The 23388-nt window shown below is 37.1% G+C and overlaps 1 protein-coding gene across 2 annotated transcripts in view; it reads right to left on the reverse strand.

The window, feature by feature from the left end:
- The window catches only part of TRPC4AP (transient receptor potential cation channel subfamily C member 4 associated protein), a gene marked incomplete at both ends in the record, with an annotated part of 55627 nt that overhangs the window by 26867 nt on the left and 5372 nt on the right, over positions 1–23388 (reverse strand). For both annotated transcript variants that reach the window (XM_084247874.1, XM_084247873.1), the window contains 5 exons: positions 2282–2410; positions 4479–4534; positions 6461–6518; positions 10527–10643; positions 14166–14294. In XM_084247874.1, the coding sequence (XP_084104000.1) occupies positions 2282–2410; positions 4479–4534; positions 6461–6518; positions 10527–10643; positions 14166–14294 (489 nt within the window). The remainder of the gene's footprint in view (positions 1–2281; positions 2411–4478; positions 4535–6460; positions 6519–10526; positions 10644–14165; positions 14295–23388) is intronic.

Raw genomic sequence — 23388 nt, forward strand, 5'->3', positions numbered from 1 at the left:
ATATGCATGCACAATGGCTTCCAAAACATTCTCAAATGCCCAACAGTAAGAAACATTTTCTGGGCCTCCCTGGTGGCGTTAGGACTTAAAGACAGAGCGAACAAGCTATCGCCAGCCACTGCAGCACGAGTTTGATCTCCAGCCAGCCAGGAAGCTAACCCACATGGTGCAAAGACCTCTCCTGCCTCACCCGCTGCTCCCCTCAGCAGCGTATTTCAGTAGATCTGCCTGTTCTGCCACTCTTTCTGGTGAATCCTCTCACCACCACCCCCATGCCTCTGGCTTACACCCCAGTTCTTGCATGCATAAATAAATAAATCTTTAAGAAAAAAGAAATATATTTTCTCTTATAACCTTATAAGGATACATATGCAAATGAATACATGTATAATTATGAAACAAGAACTTCTCTGAGTAATATCCTCACACAACCTAATTTGGTCTATCTATTTAGCTGGCAGATCCCAATAAATTCATTTCACAAATCCTCTTAGCTTCAATTCAGTGTTTTCATTTCTAAGAAATCACTGTTCTGGGATTGAGTTTCCCCATGAATACACCTGGGCATGGGTTACTGGTAATCCAGAAGTCAATGTCTCTCAAGAGAGTGCTTCCCTTGGTCTGGGTAACAAGGGTATGTGCTTGTTCAACAATAAACAGAAAAGATAAACATATTCTCCTGCTAGACAAATGTATCAGCAATATATTATGTCAGCAGTATCCTCACCAACATTTGCTCTCTGTATCTCTCATTGTGGTCTTGGTTTGCAGTTCCCTGATTATCAATGAAGTTGTATCTTACATTTATGTACCATTTGTTTTACTTCTGTGAATGCTTATTTCTATCACTGTCCATTTTTCTAATGGGTTATTTGTCCTTTTCTCGCAAATTTGTAAGAATTCTTGATAATTTTTGAAAGCCATTTCTTTCTTAGCTGCCAAGTATCTTTTCCCAGTCAGTGACTTGGGTTCTCACTTTTATTATGGCTCTAGCCCTGTTTCAAGCTGCACCAATAATGTCTAGCCGTATGCATCACCTTTTGGTAACACAGAAAGGAATGAGAGAGAGTCAAAGAGCATAAAGGACAAGCAGGAAAGGTTGAACAGAAACAATACTAGACTCCTATGCCGAGACTGCCAGGGAGTCTGGAGTTTCCACTCTGGCAGCGCCCTCTCACACATTGGCTGGAGCACAGAGTTATTGGAAAAGTAACAAAGCCCTTTTATCAAAAGGAACAAAGGGTCTGTCTGGGACCTGCACACATCTCCAATGTGTTCCTACAGACAATGGGCCACTTGTGCATCATTCGCCTGGGCAATGACAAGCAGGGCCTGGAGAAAGTGCAGCAGAAATAAATATAAGCTGGTCACCAAAATGCACTTAGGTACCCTTTCCCTTCAACAACAACTTAAAGAGGCTGTTCCTGCAGTCTTAGTAGTAACAGAAAGAAATCTGCCAACCTGCAACCAAAATGGAGGCATGGACAGGACTGGGGAAGTAAGTTTTAGATCCAAAAAGCATTACACCAAAAATCTAATATGATGATTCTCTAACAGAGGCCTAGGAATGTATTTTGTGGGTGGTCTGTGAGACCTTGATAAAATTTTAGTTGTGTTTTCATTTTAATTAGAGTTGTTGTTTTTAGTTATTTATTTTTTTTTTAGAGTTGTTGTTTTTAAAGCATACTCTGGAAAATCTGAATATCCATCTTATGACCAGGTAACAGTATTTCAGTTCTCATGTTTATGTCTCCTGTGTTGTCGATTAAATTTTAACTTAAAGACTAATGTGAAAAAATAGAGGTGGATTTAATAAGTAAAAGTCAAATATCATCACCCAGGGGTACATATACTAATGAATGAAGGTTTCATAATTGTTAAAATATAGTAAAATGATAGGAAAATGAAGTCATCAAATAGCATACAGCAATATAAGCATACTAAAAAGATTGTAATAATAAGTGAGGGGCAATTTGATTTCAACAGAATAACATTAGGCATTACATTAAATTCATGAAATCAACTAAACTTTTGAGTATTATAATTAGTTTGATTTCATTTATATATTTACTTAGGTTTTAGTTTTACATTAGTACAAGGTGGTATAACCTAGTTTTATACTTGAATATATTTGAATAATATAAAAAATAAATTAACACTAAGATACATATGGAAGAATTTTTCTTTAAAATTCTTTAAACTGTTCAGGTTTGAGAATTCAGTCATCTGAGATACCCTTTCACATCTGGTCATGATCAACTTACTATAGAATATAGCTTACCTTTTTAACACCCAAAATGTCTTCAATAAGGGTTGCTGTCTGTAAGAATGTCTTCTTACTCGTCATCAGTGTAAATAGGAAGATCACAAAGTCATTCTTTTCTGCCAAACGCTTTGTAACTCCTTCAGTCTATCACAAAAGAAAAGGAGAGAAAAGGCAGTATAGGTTATAACCACAAAATAAAATATGAGGAGCAAGATATCCCTTCCAGACACTGGAAAAGCAATCCAACTCTCTAGCAGAGTTCTTCGCTGAGGTCTTAAATCCCTAAACATGTTGTGTACAAATACATTTTTCTGGGAAGGGTTTTTTCCCCCATGATATTCATGATAGATTCTTGACCTAGCATCTGCTGAATATCTAAATTGGGAGCTACAAACTCCATCCAGAGGGCAAGTTTTATTTGACCAGCAGCACTTTTTAAATTTTGAATTTAAATTTAAATGTCTTTAGGCATGACCTGTTTCCTCAAAGTTAGTTATGATTTACATAAGTAGCCACTCCAAAACATTATAACTTCAAACATTTCTTGTGTTTTAGCTGTTCTCTGGAGGCACTGGTGCTTACAACTATGAAAGCACTAGGTTCTCCACCTAATATGGAATTATGGCAGATCAGCACAGAATTGAGCCGTATCATCCTGTTTTTTATAACTTTTTAAAAAATTCAAAACTGTGTTTTTGCTAGAATTTTATTAACATTAGGAGTCACTATTAATGACCAACTTCAGAAAACTGATGGCTATATGGAAGTTGCCAATGACAGAATCATAAAATCTTACATTGCCCTTTTTTCCTAAGGGCAGTTTTTTTTTTTTTTTTTTAACACTTTAAAAGGACAGGTTAATTAGAAAATAATAGCACCTGCATAGTCACAGGTGGGCAGGAGAGCTGCCAAAGACAACTTTTTGGCCTTAACTGCAAGAACTGTGCATTTCCTAAACAATTTTATTTTCATCTTAAGATCTAAAACTACCCGTGTCACTAGTTACTATAAGTACTTGAAACGTGGCTAGACTGAACTGAGATGTGTTCTGTGTATTAAAAAACGCAAACTCTGTGGTTTTTAAAAACTCTGGATTTTAAAAGCTTAGTACAAAAAAAGGAATGAAAATATTTCAGGTCATTTACTTATACTGATTACAGTTTGGAAGAATAATCATATTATGTGAAATAAAACATTATCAAAATTGGGCCTCCTCTGGTGGCGCAGCGGTTGAGCACTGGGCTGTGAAACTGCCCCGCAGCCTCTGTAGCGCCAGTTCGATCCCCGGCCACCGGCGAGGGTCCAACATGGCACGCAGACCTCTCCTGCTGCACCCGCTGCTCCCCTCAGCAGTGTATTTCGTCAGTCTGTCATTCTGCTCCCCGCTCTGGCTCTGGTGAATTCTCTCACCCTCCCACGCTTCTAACTGGACCCAGTGCTTGTATAAATAAATCTTTAAAAAGAAAAAAAAAATGTAACCTAAAAATGAAAATAAATTAAAAAAAAATTATTACGATTAACCACCTATTTCATCCTATTTTTTCCTTACTTTCTAATAATAAAAAATATAGCTATAAAGAAATCTGAAATAACTTCAGTAGTTTGCCTTATATTTCTACTGCTCAGCACTGTTACAGATGTTATACTGTTTAAGTGTTGAAACATCTTTTTTTTTTTTTAAGATTTATTTATTTATACAAGCACTGGGTATAGTCAGAAGCGCGGGAGGGTGAGAGAATTCACCAGAGCCAGAGGGGAGAGCAGAGCAGGCAGACTGACAAAGTACACAGCTGAGGGGAGCAGCGGGCGGCAGGAGAGGTCCACGCGCCATGTGGGACCCTCACCAGGGGGTGGGCCTGGGGTGGGGGGTGGGACTGGGGATCAGATATTGAACCGGCACTGCAGAGGCTGCAGGCAGCTTTGCAACCCAGCGCTCAACCGCTGTGCCACTGGGGAGGCTCAAGTGTTGAATCATTTTTGCCTGAACATCTTTAAAGGAGTTCAAAACTGCTCAAGCAGCTCTCTTAACAATTACTATGAAATTATGCCTCTCCATAATTTCTACCTGTCGATCCTGGTTCTCAGGCATATATAAAATAAGTTCAATTCACCCATATCTGAAGATAGTTCTCATGTCTGCCACCCTATTTGAGCTCCCCTTCTCAAACACTGCAGATATGGAAAGGAAATAATCTGATGACAGGGTACTTACACAGACACAGGTATTATACAGGATGCTCAAACAGTCCTTGGACATTTCGTCACTTACTGAAAGTGAAATGGGAATAGGTGGAAATTTTTCTCATTGAAAAGATAGTGTAACAGAATTCAATCTTTAAACATTAAGAACTGTTCCTCATAATCTCCAAGATGCTTATTTTCTTTTAGCATACCTAGTCCTCGAGTCCTGTTTACCAAGGATTTTCTCATGATGCCCATCAGAAGTTGGAAACCAAATTTGTATAGATTTTTTATTTGATAGACTAGCCATTTTGTTCTTATGCTATTAATATATAGTCTTCAATCTGTTGTGATGTCATTTAATAAACCATGTTCCCCTTGTAGCTTGCTTGGAATGTATCCAGAATTTTTGTTTTAGTTTAATACTTTACAATGTAAATACACTAAAAATAAACTCTGTGTGTGTAGTAGTCTTTTTATGCTTGTGTTGAATTGGTTCCTCAAGATACATTTCCAAAGCAGAACTACTAGAATCCAAAATATGGGCAACCTGACTACTCTTATTGTATATTTCCATTGAAAGTTCTAGTAGCAGCAAACGAGTAATTTTACTACAGACTCATCAAGTTTTTATTTTATCTATTTATTTATTGGTTACTTGTGTTGGGGAAATATTTTTTAATGCCTGGCCTACTAAATCCAATTAAGAATTAGTTACTTCTCTGTTAACAGGAATATGAGAGTAAAACAGAAGGGAAACGAAATTTTTATGACTAATCCCACAAGATGATAAACTTGAATATGAACCATGGACAGTTTTGTTTAGCATTACTTCTTATTTTTAAAAGCTGTTTTCACTCTTTTCTCTGTTGCCACAAATCTTAAAATGCTAGGTCTCCTTCTGAGATCTCAATGGTGAGCCCTGTCAAGCTAGTTTGGGTTACATGATACAATGCTGAGACAATACAGAACCTATTGCCCTCACCACTACCTTTTAACCTACTGGGGCTTTTTTAGGTTGGTTGGTTTATTTCATGACTTCAGAACAGGTTGAAATATTAGCTCTCAGTATTTTCTAGACCATTTCATTTTCAAACATTTATTTAACACCTATTCTAAAACAGGGAATACAATAGAGAGTGGTTAGACCCTCCCCTCCCCACACTGAAAATGGCAGTCTCAGCACTCATGAACTTTTAGAAACTAGTGAGAGGAATAAACATTGCATATCAACAAGAAATTACAAAATGCCACTTTCTCAGCTGCTATGAGGGTAGACAGAGAACATGAAGAACCAACTTATACTGCAAAGCTGAAACATCACAAATGAATGTGAATACTCTTAACCACTACTGCACACAAGCCAAGACTAGTATAGTATGACATGTTGATGTTAAGTGGGAATTTTATTTTAATTATAAAATATATGTGGTTTTTCATGGCATCAAATGTTAGCTGAAGTGATCTCTGGCTTTTAATGCCAAAGTAAAGTGCACTTACTATCTTTTTAATATTAAAAACCTAAAAAGAATCTATGTATAACATATATAAATTATTAAGAATAAGAGAAAATACCATACATTCATCATGCAGCTTAAGAATGTAATGTGCTACCAAAACACTTTTACTTTTTACCATACACATTCTAATAATGACTGAACTTTGTACAAAGCGCATGTAAGCATGTATCACCTTTACAAGTCTTTATATAGGAAAAAAAATTAAACAAAATTATATTAGGTTATACCTTACTCCCTCAATTAACAGTATATAATAAAAATTTCCCAAGAAAACATAAAAGCTGGACCCATGTACTATTAGCAAGTACATTTAGGTCAGTGGTTTTTATATATTTTTCTTTTAAAAGCAACAGATCTATATTCTACATAGTATAAAAGAGAACTGCTTAGTTAGGGATACAGTGTGTCCTGCAACAGAATATAAGAAAGAAACTTCTGGGAACTTACATCAGCAGACGGGGAATGAGAATCAGTAGCTGACATACATACTTACTTTTCAGTTTCTGACTTCGGATAGAGATTGTAGGCCTCATAAGAATTTCTACAAGGAGCTATTAAAAATAAAAAAATAAAATCTTCAAAATTAATTCAAATCACAACTTATAAAATAATCCTTGTCATGACAACTAGGGCCCAAATATCTGTCCTAATACCCCAGGCCCTGCTATTCCCAGCACAGGCAGAAGGTTTTGAGATTCAGAGGAATGAGCACTGTCAAAAGCCAGGAATCATGGGTTCTGGTCCTAGGCTCAGTCACCTATTCCCTCAGAAAACTTGAGTAAGTTCTTCCATCGTGGCCTCCGCTTTCTACATTTTCAAAAATAAGCATGTTAGAATAGGTTTTATCTCTGGGATCCAATGTGGCTATAACTTTTTAAAAGTTGCAGAACATTATTGCTATGACTCCTCTTTTGCTTAAGAACATTGTGCTCTGTTACAAACATAAATTTATAAAAAGAATCTCAAAAGATAAACTGAGTACTGATTTTTATACAGGCTGAGGATAATATGAATTTATTTTTCATTTAACACACAATACAACACATAATTTGCTTAAACTATTTATAACATATATTCAAAAACAGTCTGTTCAGACAAATGACAGTTTATAACGATGAAAGGATCAGTTAGGAAAATATAATGATTATAAACACATATGAACCTAACAATAGAGTATATAAACACATGAAGTAAGCACTGGCAGAACTTGAAAACAGGTTATTGGAGCGTTCAACTATTATTTTTTTTTAAAGATTTATTTATTTATTTATTTGTTTATTTATACATACATACAAGCACTGGGTACAGTCAGAAGCGCAGGAGGGTAAGAGAATTCACCAGAGTCAGAGCAGAGAGCAGAGCAGGCAGACTGACGAAGTACACTGCTGGGGGGAGCAGCGGGTGGCAGGAGAGGTCTGCGTGCCATGTGGGACCCTTGCCGGCAGCCAGGGATTGAACCAGCGCTGCAGAGGTTGCGGGCAGCTTCACAGCCCAGTGCTCAACCACTGCACCATGGGGGAGGCCCTCAACTATTATTTTTGAATTGTCTACTTCCTTCAGCACTGGCAGAACTGAAGGAAATAGGCAGTTCAAAAATAATATTTGGATGCTCCAATAACCTGTTTTCAGTAATAGGCACCAGGGCTTCCCTGGTGGCGCAGGCGGTTGAGCGCAGCGCTGTGAAGCTGTCCGCAGCCTCTGCAGTGCCTGTTCAATCACCGCCCACCAGCCACAGAGCAACCCACATGGCGCGGCAGACCTCTCATGTCTCACCCGCCACTCCCCTCAGCAGTGTATTTCGGTCATTCTGCCTGTTCTGTTCCCCGCTCTGTCTCTGGTGAATCCTCTCAGCCTCCCGCACATCTGGCCTGTACCCCAGTTCTTATATAAATCTTTTTTTTTTAAGTAACCATTGTTTTATTTTTAAGATTTTATTTATTCATACAAGAGCTAGGGTATAGGCCAGAGGCGCGGGAGGGTGAGAGGATTTACCAGACACAGAGCAGGGAACAGAAGAGGTAGACGAGTGAAAGCACTTCTGAGGGGAGCAGCGAGCGAGACAGGCGAGGTCTGCCACGCTATGTGGATATCTCCCTGGTTGGTCAAAAATAGGCATCATATAAGAAATAGAAGACTTGAACATTTTAAACACGATGTAACAGACATGTACAGAACACTCTGCCTAGTAACAGCAGAATACTTTCTACTCAAGTAGAAAAAAAGGAACACATTTAAGGTTCATAAGATCAGAAATCTTAATATTGTTAAGATGGTAATACTCCTCAAATTCACCTACAGATTTACTGTAATCCCTAGCAAAATTCCAACAGATTTCTTTTCAGAAACTGACGGTGATTCTGAAATTCACATTGAAATGCACATTAACCTAAAATAATCATGGACTATGAGTATAGAAATATAACCAATGTGTTTACAGTTGACTGCTTGACAAAAGTTCCAAGATAGTCCAATGGTGAAAGAATGGTTCTGCCAATAAATGATGTTGTCAACAAATGGAGTGTCACATGCAAAAAAAAAAAAGCTGAACCACTCTATCACACCATAAATAAAAATAAACTCAAAATATCAAAGACCAAAATGTAAGAGAAAAAACTAGAATGTGCTTAGAAAAACAGAGGGGTAAATCTTTTTGACCTTGGATAAAACAATGGTTTCTCAGATCTAGATCAAAGTCCAAGCAACAAAAGAAAATAGATAAAAGTATTTTCTTTATCAAAATTCAAACTCTTGTGTTTGAAAACACACCATCAGAAGGTGAAAAGACAGTCCCGGAATGGGAGAAAATATTTGCAAATCATGGATTAGTCTCCAGAACTCATGCAACTCAATAAAAAGTGGGTGGGGGAACGACAAAAGAGGTGAACAGACACACCTTCGCAAAGAAGATATACAAATGGTCATAAGCACAAAAAGACAGTCAGATTAGCCATCAGAACCACAATGAAATACCACTTCACACCCATTAGGGGGGCTATAATTAAAACACATGTAGTAACATGTGTTGGGGAGGATGTGGAAAAATCAGAACTTTCATATACTGCTGGTGGGTGTGTAAAATGGTGCAGCTGCTTTGAAAAACTCTCTGAAGGCTTCTCAAAGGATTAAATGAAATTTACCAGATGACCCAGCAATCCCACTTTTAGGCATTTCCCAAGATTAATGAAAATATATGTCTATACAGAAGTGGATGAACACACAAATGTTAACAGCACCAATAACTCACAAAAGCCAAAATGCAGAAACAGCCCAAAATGTCCATCAACTGATAAGTGGATATACCAAACAAACGTGGTATATAAATACAATGTACTAATATCAACCATAAAAAGGAGAGAATTGTTACATGAGTGAACCTTGAAAACATTAAGCTATGTGAAAGAAGTCAGTAACAAGAGACCTCATGTTACATGATCCCATTCATATGAAATGCCCAGAACAGGGATATCTAGACAAATAGTAAAGTAGTAACGGCCTCTGGTGGGTGTGAGTATCAGAGGGTAGCACAATGGTAACTAAAACATATGAAGTTATTTCTTGGGGTGGTAAAAATGTTCCAAAATTGACTGTAATGATGGTTACACATATCTATGACTTTATCAAAACCACTGATTATTAACTTTAAATGAGTGAATTGCATGGTTTGTTACATACAGTTCAATAAAGTTGTTAAAACTTATACCATTTTTCTCATATCTGCTTAGTAAATATTTAAAATATACTATTTAACCAGAAAGCTACGAGGTGCTGGTAATGTTTTACTTCATGATTTAGATGGCAGTGACAGGGGTAAACTTATTTTGTGATTAATTACTAGTATTTTTTTCTATATGCAAGTTATACTTCAGTAACAAAGTTCATAAAATCACACATACACACATTGTGCTGGTGATGGTGTGGGTAAACAGACATTCCTTCATTCTGTTATTGGGGATGCTATCAATAAAATCCCAGAGGTATATAAACTGATAAGTTATAAAAATAAGACACATATACTTTGACCTCCAAAGGTAAAAATTCACATGCATACAATAGCATGTGCAAAAACCTTTACTTCAACCTTTTTTGTAATAGCAAAGACATGGAAACTGTAAATGTTCATCAATTGGGGCCTGGATAAATAAAGTTTGGCACAATTATACTATCCCCAAGCTAGAATTACATAGAAAAGGCAAGGAACACAACAGTGTACCTGTATATATGGTATGTCATATCTATGTAGGGAGAAAATCAGTAGTAAGGGTTATTTACACAGACACACAATCACAGAACATGTCTAGAAGGACACAGAAGAAATTAGTCATCACAGTTGCCTCTAAGGAGGAGACACTGGGGAAATGGGAGACACATGTTTCACTTTGTGCCTTAAAAAAAAATAATGTGGATGTTACTATCAAACCAAACTAGTTCTAAAGTAAAAGGGTAGACAGCATCAACACAGATGAGTGCCATTGAGCTTCCAAAGATTAAAATTCTGAAGGGTTTGCTATATATTTTCAAGCCATTAAGTAGCAGTGGTAGTAATAATAATAATTACTTACATCAACACCTCCAAACAAGTCAAAAATATAAGTATTTGGGTAAGTGGTTTCTTGGGTAAGCTTCCTCTCTTCAGTAACAAATGCCATAGCCTCCATGGAGAGAAGAGGAGAAATTTCCTAATTTAAAAAAGTACACAGAGATACTCAGTTTTAGTATCCAACACAAACCAAGACATCAGTTTGCATTTTAGTCACAACTTGAACCCCATGAACACGAAGATAGGCCCCAAAACGCTATTTACTTTCTGGTATTCATGCCCCTGCAGAATCCTCTTCCATACTGAAGAGGGCCAGTGTGACTGTTTCAACCAACAGAACAGGACAGAAGCGACACAATGCCATGTGTGGCCCAACTCATAAAAAGTCTGGCAGAGTTGGCTTTTGCCAGCTGGGAACCCATTCACCAAACCAGATACCTAGAAAAGCCATGAGGAAGAGAACTGAGGCCAGGGCTGAATCCTTAGCTGATCTCCAGTTAACTACCTACTAGCCACGTGAGTAAAGCTCTTTTGACCTTTTCAATGTCTTAATACCCTACCCAACACCACATGAAGCAGAATAACCATTAAATTAACCCAAAGAATGATAAATGGTGGCTGTCACTTCAAGCTACTGAGTTTTGGCAGTGGCTGGTTTTCCAGCAGTATATAACCAAAATACAGCTCAAATGTCACCTCCTATAGAAGTCTTCCCTGAAGCAATGTGGTACACCTCTGAACCCCAAAAGCAAACTGTGATTAATTGGTGGCATCTAGCACTTTTACTTTGCACCTTTTTACAAATCTATGTTATTTCATCCCTATATTAAATATAGACTAGTGGTTCTCAAAGTGGGGGTGGGGCAGTGATGGGGGAAGGAATGGTCAAAGACTCCTTTGCTCATATGAAACACTGCTAATAGAAAATAAGCTTAGAGAAAAGACAATATAATAAAAGTTGTAGTTATGGTAGTGATGACTAATTTATTTAATGTTCATTATGTACTTGGCATGGTTCTAAGTACTTTGTGTATTTACTACCTCCTTTAACCCTTACGATCCTATGTGAAGATAGTAACATCCCAATTTTATAGAAAAGGAAACTGGCACAAAAAACTTGACAACACCACACAGCTGGTAAGTGGTAGAGCCAGGATTTAAACTTGGAAGTCTGGCTCCAGAGTTTATGCTTATGTAAAGACAGCAGAACTATTTTGGGCGAAACAGGAGATAGACCAGGACCTTACTTACTATGTCCTTTCCTTGGGAACCCTAGAAAAGAATAAACACAATGGGCTAGAGTTGTGGTTTTTACAACACTGGTGATCATCAGCATCACCTGAAGGACATGTTAAAATCCAGGTTGCTGGACCTCACCTGCAGTTTCTGATTCAACAGGTCGGGGCTGGAGCTGAGAATGTACATTATAATAAGTTTCCAAGTGATGCTGATGCTGCTGATCCAGGTACCAAAACACACCAAGAAAAAGCAGGACACTTTCTTACAGATAACCTGTTATATGTTAGGCACCGGACTTTTAAACATTAGCCCATTTGATCCTCAAAATTCAGTGAAGTGAGTAAAGTTGTACACATCTTACAGATTAAAAAAAGCTGTGCAGGGCTGCATTAATTGATAAGTAATTAAACCACTTACTAAAGACTAAATCAATTACTAAAGAAAGTGAACCCACTTTCTCTCAGTCTCATTTTTCTCATCTAAACTCCTGCGGCAACACAGTACAGTGGAAGCCAGTCTTTGGAGTAAGATGACAAGATGGCTTTGTCACATAGTAGTTACAAAGCTTTGGGTGTGTCACTGCTAAGTCTTCCCTCAAATGAAAAAGGGAACACAGAAAACATGTGGATTTTGCCGGCCCAGTATCACTTTGTCTTTGTCAGGTAATAGTCCCATTTCCTTAAGCAAAAGACTCCTCCCCAGTGTCCATGTGATTCTGCTGGGGATTCAAACAAGCACCTCAGTCCCAGCCCCAGGAGCAGGTGATTAGTCTATAGTCTGTGATCCCCTTCATCTCAGTGACTGGCTCAAATTGTAGAAATGTCACCGAAAAATGATCACAAGGAACAACATGAGTTCACACAAAGATGTCAAGTTAAGAAACCCACAGCCTAACTCTGTTCAGCCCTAGAATTTATAGCTGTGCTTTCCACCGATGTAAGACAATATTTTTTTTTTGCTAGTCTGAGTGGGTTACTGTCACCCTCAATCAAAATAGTCTGGAGTAATACAAAGAACTTTAACACCTATCTCATACAATTACCAAAAGAATTAAGTATGCCTAGCATACAGTAAGTTTCAAATAAGTATTTAGTGGGTAAATAAAAAGATGATCACAGAGCAAGCACTCACAAATGTTAATTTTCCTCTTTCTTCTACCTTCACCCCATAGCTCAGCAATTGTGGAGAAATCAAATGAAATAATTCTGCAAAATATTTTTATTTATCTTTGCATTTATTCTTTATTACCCTCGGGCCACTGACCCAAGATGTTTTTAAACAAGTTTAATTATTTCCATCTTAATCAGACTGTAAGAATATAAAAAATACGAAATATCTCTTCTTACAGATAAAGTTTATTTGGTGTCTATTTTAAAATGACTTATGATATAGTAATCAAAACTTCACTTCTGAAAAATATAATTAAATTTCATCATGACCAAGTACCTTGTGTGGGTTTTAACTAAGCTCGAAGGGGCCTCCCTGGTGGCACAAGGGGTTAAATCTCAAGCACTATTAAGCTATTGGAAGTCAATGCAGCGTGAGTTCCACCCCCAGGCAGGGAGCTAACCCATGGCACAGCAGACCTCTGCTGTTTCACCCGCTGCTCCCTTTAGCAGTGTATTTCAGTAGATTCGCCTGTTCTGCTCCCCACTCTGTCTCTGGTGAATCCTCTCACCCTCTGCGCCTTTGGCATACACCCCAGTTCTTGGACGCATACATAAATAAAATAAATATTTAAAAAAAAACAAAAAACAAAACTAAGCTAGAGCTAGTGCTCTAAATTCAAATTTGGGCCCACTACCCCCACTCCCAGTTAATGCCTGGAGATGGTTAGCATCTGAATACTGGTTAGCATACTGAATGGTCAGCATACTGAATGGTCAGCATACTGAATCAGAAACTCCAGCAGTAGCTGTTTTAACAAATCTTCCAGGTGATTCTGATACACACACATTTGAGAACAAGTGCTCTAGCATAATGTCTCTGCACTCTTTCCAAGCCTCTATCATTAAGCCCAGTTCTTTCAATCTCTTTATGTAGTCATAATTATCAACAATCATAAGACCACATCTATGAAACATCAGCACTATTGGATCTTTTTAAACCCTGTTCAAAAAGACTGCCATTCTAATCCCAGGGCACAATGTTTACCTCCCAAATTAAGTAAGCAATAACAGAAAACTGTGAATAAAGCTCAGAAGGATATACAGAGGACTTAATGGTGATTACATCTTGACGGTGGAATTATAGGTGGTTTTTATTTTCCTCTTTGTAATTTTTCTGAACTTCCCAAATTTTCTACAACTTACACAGTAAGAATAGGCTATTTTAAAAAGTAAACTGAAAGAGAGAGAAAAAAGGCACACATTTTATGCCACTGAGAGGCCCTGAATGCAACCCTCCAAGGACTAAGAGTTACCTTGAGGATGTTTTGGCACTCGACGAAGTCACTGTGGAGGTGGCTAGTTGCATATAGCTTAAGGAGCAGTTGAGGAATTCCACTCCATTTGGATTGTTTGTCTCTCTCCGTCAAAAAACTCTCAGTGAACTGTAAGTCAAAAAAAGAAAGAAAAAATTTTACTGATGAGGAAAGAATTACTAGCATATGTGGCAAAGGAAAGCTGTTGCTTCCCAGTTCCATCCAGGAGAGATAATTCAAAGACCTCTTTCTAGAAATCTGCAAAAGTTCCCATTTCTCAAAGTCCCTTAGTTCAAAGTCCAACTCCTTGCCTTGTAATATAATGTCCTGTTTATCCTATCACCTACTTTCTTTTCTAGCCTCATTTCTTTCCCAATACACATTCTAGGTTCTAAAAGCACATGTTTCTCTCTTGGTGCCTCTCTGCACATGTTCTTCCCCTGCCTAAAATATCCTTTTCCTACCTGGATAGCTGCTTCTTCAAAATACAAGTTAAGCAACAAGAAACTTTTCTTGATTGGCCTTTCCCCTCTCCTTTCCAAGGGATCAGGTTCCTCTACTCTGAGGCTTTATCTAACTAAAATTTATCCTACTATAACGTAATGGCTGATTCATTTGTCCCTCTCCTGTAAACCATAAGCTCCTCCAGAGTAGTAAACAGAAGAAACCAAGCTGTGTTTATTATGCACACCCATGTTCATGGCAAAATTATTCCCAATATCAAATGAAAGCAACCAGATGTCCATCGAGAGATGAATGGATAACAAATGTTGTCTGAACACACAATGGAATACTATTCGCCCTTAAAAAGTAAGGAAATTTTCGGGCCTCCCGTGGTGGCGCAGCGGTTGAACTCTGGGCGTGAAGCTGCCCACAGCCCCTGCAGGGCCAGCTTGATCCCAGGCTGCCGGGCGAGGGTCCCACGTGGCGCGCAGACCTCTCCTGCTGTGCCCACTGCTCCCCTCAGCAGTGTATTTTGTCAGTCTGCCCATTCTGCTCCCCGCTCTGGCTCTGGTGAATTCTCTCACCCTCCTGCGCTTCTGACTGTACCCAGTGCTTGTATAAATAAATAAATCTTAAAAAAAAAAAATGTTTAAGAAAAAAAGGAAATTTTGTATATGCTACAACATTCATGAACCTTGAGGACGTTATGTTAAATGAAAAAGCCAAAACCCAAAAAAATGATTCCATTTACATGTGGCATCTAAAGTAGTCAAATTCATAGAGGCAGAAAGCAGATTAGCTGCCAGCAACCAATGCAGGGAGGGAAGAACGGGAGTGGTTTAATGAGCCCAGGGTTTCCGTTCCTCAAGATGAAAAGAGTTCTTGAGACGAGTTGCACAACAGTATGAATGTACTTAACACTATTGAATGGTACACTTAAAAATGGTTAAGATGGTAAATTTATGTTACGTATTTTTTACAATTTTAAAAAAGAAATATAAGAGGGGTCAGCATTACTGACTGCTTGGATATTGGATGAATATAAAGGGATATTATGATCAGTTTTATGTCCATAATTTTGATTACCTAGATTAAATTGTATATTCTTTGACTATACAAACTATCAAAACTCACACAGAGCAAAAACAGTTATGTTAATAAGCCTGTATCTATTAAAGATACTGTACTAATACTTTAAAGACTGGACAAAGTGTCTGGATATACTTATATATAGACATGGCCAATCAGAAAAAGAAACTCAACAACATTAGTCACAAGGAAAATGCAAATCATATTCAGATGAGATAGCTATAATTTAAAAGACAAAGGGAAAAAAAAGAAAAAATATATAAGGGAGCAGTTATTAAGTACACTTGTTAATAAATAACAAGTATTGGTAAGGGTGTGGAGAATCTGGAACACTGGTAGGCAGCTGCTGGGAATGTAAAATGGTACAGCCACTTTGGGGAAAAAGAATTTAACAGTTTCTCAAAAAGTTAAACAGAGTTACCATATGATCGAGCAACTTCACTCAGAGATAGAGCACCAAAAATAAAATTAAAACCGTATGTCCACACAAAAACCTGCACACCAAATGAAAAACGGGAAATAGAAAACCCATATAGAGAAATAGTATTTGCCAATAAAAAGGAAGTGCTGATACTTGCTACACCATGAACAAACCTTGAGAATATTATGCTAAGGATTAAGCAGTAAGTCACAAAAGACCACATATTATTTGATTTGAATACTTTGAAAATGCTAGAGTAGGTGCAGGGTTGAAAGGGGATAGAAATAGATTTGGAACTGGGAGTGACAGATAATTGGATGTGGGATTACTTTTGGGGGTGACGAAATGTTTTAAAATTGTGGCAATAGCTGTATTATCACTATATACAGGCATATCATGTATACAGTAAAAACCACTGACTTACAGTCTTTAAGTAGGTGACTTGTGTAACATGAATTACATGCTTAACAGAGCTATTATGAAAAAATAAATTGTAGGTGTAAGGGAACTTCTAAGCTGATGGAAACATTCCAAAATGACTGTGGTGATGGTTGTTAATTATTAAAAAAAAAAAAAAAAAAGCAAAATGGTGAACTGTATTATTTACTATGGCTAAATTTTATAGCATATAAATTATACCTGAATAAAGCTATTTTTTGTAATCAACATTAAAAAAAAGGAGAAAAAGAAAGACATAGGTGGGATGTTTAAAAGCAAATACTATATTAAGAAGGTATATTTAAATCCTAAAATTCCAGTTATTACATTAAATGTAAATGTACTAAGAGTTCCAATTAGAAGACAATGTTTGTTATGCTACTTACCAAAGAAACATCTTGCAAAGACTAAAAGAGTGGGAAACCATATGCAATACAGACACCAAAAAAGGGAGTGTAAGTATTAAAATCAGCATAAGACACTAAAGGCAAAAGTATTACCAGAAATAGAGATAATCATTAAGAAAAAAAAGTCATGACAATGTAAAAGTTCTAAACCTAACAAACAGCTTAAACATAATAAACAATAAACATAATGAATAACTTAGCTTAACCATAATAAACAGCCTCCACATACATAAAGCAAAATCTGACAGAACTAAGAGGAAAAATTGGCAAATCCACATAGTGGGAAATTTTATAATTTCTCCCAGAAGCTGATATATGTAAATAAAAATTTAGTAAGTACATAGAAGATTTTAACACAAACAAAACTAAGCACTATGTCTAATTGCATTCTCTACACATTCTTTTCAAGACACAGAGAACATTTACAAAATGACCCACTAGGTCATAGGACACATATCAACACATTTAAAAGTAAAATACAGATGATGATCTGTATGTCTGATGTCACAAAAAGACAATTATAAAACACCCTTGATTGGGGCCTCCCCAGTGGCGCAGCGGGCTGACGCACGCTGTGAAGCTGTCCGCAGCCTCTGCAGCACCGGTTCGTTCAATTCCAGCCGTCCAGGAGAAACTCACATGGCGCAGTAGACCTCTCCTGACTTGCCCGCTGCTCCTCTCAGCAGTGTATTTCAGTTAGTCTGCCTGTTCTGTTCCCCACTCTGTCTCTGGTGAATTCTCTCACCCCCCACACATCTGGCCTGTACCCCAGTTCTTGTATGCATAAATAATCTTTAAAAAAAAAAAACCCTTGTTTGAAATTAAGAAATATACTTCTAAAAAAAATGATGGTTAAAATAAGAAAACCAAGCAGAAATTTGACAATTTTCTAAAGTTAAAGACAATGAAAATATTACATAGCAAAACCTGCCAGGGCCCAAATGATATTTCTAACTCATGAACATAGAAGGAAAAAAATCCTAATAAAAAAATTACTGAATCAAATTTAATGATCTATAAAAAAAAGTATGAAAATCAGATTTTAAAAAATTTTTACCCAAAGTAATTAATCACAATAACATAAAGGAGAACAAATATATGAACATCTCAACTGTTGTGAAAAAGCATTTAGATAATAATTCAACATCCGCTAATAACAAACTCAAAAGAGAAATGAACTAATAATAGTATTTACAAAGAACCTTCAACAGACATCATACATAACAGTGAAATGTTTTAAGGCTTTTCTTCTTAGATCAAGAATATGCCATTTCAATTCAGTGTAATACAGATTCCAGCAACATGAGTAGGCAAGAAAGAGAAATCAAAGATATGACACTGGGAAGGGAAAACATCAATGATTCATTTGTGAATGATATTCACAGATGATTGTACACATACACAATACAAAAGAATTAAGAGTTAAAGTTTGAAACATAAGAGCAATATTAATACAAGCACAATATAAAAATCAAGCTTGTTTTTATATTATATCTACAGTTAGGAAATGCAATTTTAGAAGTACTATTTATAATACCATCAAAGAATGTCAAATGCCAAGGAATAAATCCAACAAGTTATGCAAGACCATTACACAGAAAATAAAAAAAAAAAAATTAAGAGAAATCAAGAAAGACCAAAAAACAGAGAGAGATGAGAAAAAGTAACGGTGACAGAGAACAAATGTATTCAGAGATTGAATACAATCTCAAATTTTATAAAAATGTACAAGTTCTTTCTAAAATGTATGTGGAAATGGCCAAGAAGAACCAAGTAAATCTTGAAGATAACTAAGTAGGAGAATCTACACCTACTCAATATAGTACAGCCCAAACCAACACATAAAAAGTTACAAAAAGTAAAACAATGTAGTATCTGCACAAGAATTAAAAAAACAAATCTGGACTAGTACAACCAAATAGACCTGAAGCAGAAATAGGTGGCACTATAGAGGATTGGATGGGATAAAAGAGACTTCTCAATAAGTAACATCAGGTCACCTGGATGTCTATAAGGAAAAGCTGAGTATATACAAAAAATTAATTCCAAGTGAAGCACACATTTAAATGTAAAAAACAAAATAATAAAGCTTCCAGAAGATAAACAGAATATCTTCATGACTTCAGGGTTAGGCAAAGATTTCTTAAACAGAAGACAAAAAGCACTAACCAGAATGGAAAATGGTGATACAATGAGTTATATTAAAATTAAGCACTACTATCATTTCTTAAAAGATTTATTTTATTCATTTATGCAGAGAAGAGCTGGGGTGTGGGGCAGAGGTTGGGGGGGGTGAGAGGATTCACCAGAGACAAAGCAGGGAGCAGAACAGGTGGATCTACTGAAATACACTGCTGAGGGGAGCAGTAGGTGAGACAGGGGAGGTCTGCTGCACCATGTGGCTTAGCTCCCTGACCAGGGATCAAATCTTGCTGCAGTGGCAGCAGATAGCTTCACCCCCCCCCCTTATGCCACCAGGGAGGCCCCCCACACGCTTCTATTATTGAAAGGATCTTTACAGAGACTGAAAAGGCAAGCCACAAATTGAGAAAATATTTACAAGACACTACAAAGGGCTCATATCCAGGAAATGAATTTCAAGCAAATAAAAAAAAAAAGGAAAAAACCCAACAGAAAAATATCCAAATGATTTAAACAGGCAATTCACAAAAGAGGATGTCCAAATGCCCATATGCTTCTGAAAAAGGTGCTTAACCTCACTGTCATGAGGAAACACAAACAACAACCCATAATGAGATACCATTGCACACACACTTAGAAGGGCCAAAGTTAAAAAGACTGGCAATACTCCTGGATTAGTGAAAACATGGAATAGGAACTCATATACTCTCCTGTGGGTATAAATACAGCCACGTGGAAAATGTCCAGTAATAGCTACCTATGCTGAACTTATGCACAGTCTATAACAAAGCAAAATTGTGCATATACACCCAAGAGGCATGTACAAGAATGTGCACAGAATTATTTGTCATAGTCCCAAATAGGAAAGATCCCAAATACTCATCAAAAGTTGAATGAATGAATTATGGCTTGTTAATACAACAGAATGTTATACAACAATGAACATTTAATGAATTGCAGCTTCATCATCATCACAGATGAAATCTAACATAAATATTGATTAAAAGAAGGTAGGCTCAGTACATACTGTTTAATTCTGTTTGTAAAGCATAAAAACTAGCACAATAAAATGCAGTATTAGAAGTGAAGCTAGTAATTTAGAGAGGAGAGTATAGTGGTTGACAGGGGGTACAAATGTGATCTGGAGGTTTTGATTAGTTGATGATTGATTATTTTTCACTGAGCCATACTGTACATTTTTTTGTGCAATCTATCTGTTATATTTTAAACCAGAAAGTTTTTTAAGTGTCTGAAACAAAATAACCTGTATATACTGATTATGTGAGGCTCTCCAAGATACATGTTTAAGTGGAAAACAGAATGTACAGTATGATACAATTTGTATAAACAAACAAGGAAGATATAGACACATTTGCCAGAGATGGGGGGTGGGAGGTGAGCGGATTCACCAGAGACAGAGTGGCGAGCAGAACAGGTGGATCTACTGAAATACACTGCTGAGGGGAGCAGCCAGTGAGACAGGAGAGGTCTGCTGTGTCATGTGGGTCAGCTCCCTAACCAGGTATTGAACTCAAGCTGCAGTGGCTGCATTTGCTTGATAGCACTGAGACTTAACCTCTGAGCTACCAGGGAGGCCCTGCTTTCTTAGAGTGTCTCTGAAGGGATACATAACAAGTCCAGGGTGCTACTGGAGGTGGCTGTAGGGAGAGTTACTTTTCTCTTGTATAGATGCATACTTTTTATTCATATAAAAATATGTTCATATACCCCTGGTGGAGAAGGATACCTCTGGTGGATAAGGACTAACACAAAAGGCCATCAAACGTATTGGTAATTTTTTAATTTTAGTGGTAAATAAGTGGTTATGGTGCTTATACATAGCATAGTTTCTTGTAGGCAAATATAACAACAAGGTATTTTAAAATGTTTAAAAACCAAGTCTTTCAAAAACCAAGTCTTGACACAATGGCACACTGGATACTTGACAAATGCTAACTATCTTCCCCATCGTATGACCAACCTGTCTAAACTTATCTCCCACCTATCACCCACGTGAACATTCCATTTCCACTTTCCAGTCTTCTAATGGTCAATTATAAGGGATTTCTCAGGGGTGTTCTTACTGCTAGAAATGAAATAACTCTGCTACACTGTTCAAATTCTACTCATTCTTTAGAACCAAAGTTTCACCCACTCCATGAAACTCTCCAAAGCAATCCTAAGTCAAACTCTGTAGGAAAGAAAATATCTCTTAAAAACAGGAAAACCCTAAAAGAACATTTAGCACAATCACTTTGCAGAAGGGGTTAATGTCAGATGATTGATGTAACTTTTACATATTTCTATGTACAAGTACACAAAGTGTCCTGTACAATAAGATTTTCACATATGCATACAAGTAAAATTTTAGAATACTAGCAAGAGAGATGATCCTAAAAGCTCTAAGGGATTGAGGGGTGAGTATAGGTCACACACCACAACAAGGAACCAGATGAGAACCTCTCAAAATGCTTAAAGACAATGTATTAACACTACTAAAATGTAAAATAACTTCCAACTTAGAGTTCTATACTCAGCTAAACTAAACACACAATTTAAAGAATAAAAGACATTTTTAGACACACAAGCTTAAAAAAAGTTACTTTCTCTGTACTCTTTCTTGAGAGGTTACTAGAGAACACGCTCTACATGAAAAAGGAAAACAGAATTCAGCAGAGGTTCTAAGACATGAGGAGGGAAATGCTCTGACTTTGGTGAAGGAAAATCACAAGCATGCAGCTGTATAATTGTGCTAGTAAATTGGAGCAGGAAGGTGCAGCATTCCAACAAAAATTTCTTAAAGGAAAAAAAAACAGAATTTGGAGATAAATTACAAGTACACAGATGCAAAGCAAATTTTTAAAGGATGATTATTCTAGTGAAGGAAACTAGACTCAAAAGGCTATATGTTGGTACAATTCCATTTCTGTGACTGTGTAAAATGACATATTAGGGCAGAAAACAGAAGACAACAAATTGGTGTGAGGAAAGCACTGACTAATGCAATAGTATTCTGTATCCTAACTCTACTACAGTCAAGCATCATTTAATGAAGGAAATTAAGAAGCATCAGATGATTTCATTGTCATATTAACATCACAGAGGATCCTGACACAAACCTAGATGGTATAGGCTCCTACACACCTTCGTTATATAGAATCACTGTCAAATATGCAGTTCCTAATGGACTCAAGTGTTGTTATTCAGAGCATGACTACATATGTGGTGTATCAAAACTCAGAGAACTATACACTAAAAAAGGTGAATTCTACTATGTTTACATCTACAGCTCAATTTTTTAAATGGAGGGAAAGATGTTTTAACTGTAAGGAAAAACTATACAAAAATATAATCATTGTATACTATATGGCTCTGCAATATACAATTATACCACTGTCATCATCATCATGTAAATACTTAACACCAGGGGCCTCCCTGGTGGCGCAAGGGGTTGAGTCACAACCTATGGAGCTGTCTGCAGCCACTACAACACGAGTTCAATCCCCGGCAGGCCAGGGAGCAGCCCACATGGCGCAGCGACCTCTCCTGGCTCACCCGCTTCTCCCCTCAGTGGTGTATTTCAGTTGGTCTGCCTGTTCTGTTTCCCACTCTGTCTCTGGTGAATCCTCTCACCCCCCATACTCTGGTCTATACCCCAGTTCTTGTATGCATGAATGAATAAATCTTTAAAACTAAATAAATAAATACTTAACACCAATAGCCAAAAGTGTGATATAACTACATTAAGAGAATGTTGTAAATAAAATATGTAGCGTTGTGAATTTAAGGAAGAAAAGAGATAATGTCTACAACTGAAAAGTCAAGAAACATTATAAGCATGTTATTTAGAAACACTGGCCTTTCTATTTCCTGGACCCTTCTACTGCAAAAGAAAAGGCTGCAGTGTTCACAAAACTTGTGGGTGAAAAGTGGAGCAGGGCACTGCTATATTTTGTTACTAGGGTCATGATACCAGAGAGCCTCTCAACTATATCGCTAACATATTCTCTTACTACCCCCACATTGTCTCACAAATCAATGACTCTAGCTTAAAAATAATCACTTGAATTTTGTCTTCCTTGTGTACAACTGAGTACTCTGATGAAATCAACACCATCCAGTTATCCTCAAAGTTGAATCACTGGCAGGTGTTGTATGGGGTTTTTCTCTTGGAATACTTGTGGTTTGACAGTTTACAGCGGTGATAATCTCTTATATCACACTGCCTAAGCTGTCAACCTCTCTAGTGAATGTGATATTTCCATAAAGTTTTCACTGACTT

The sequence above is a fragment of the Talpa europaea genome, assembly GCF_964194135.1.
Source record: "Talpa europaea genome assembly, chromosome: 11".
Lineage (NCBI taxonomy): Eukaryota > Metazoa > Chordata > Mammalia > Eulipotyphla > Talpidae > Talpa > Talpa europaea.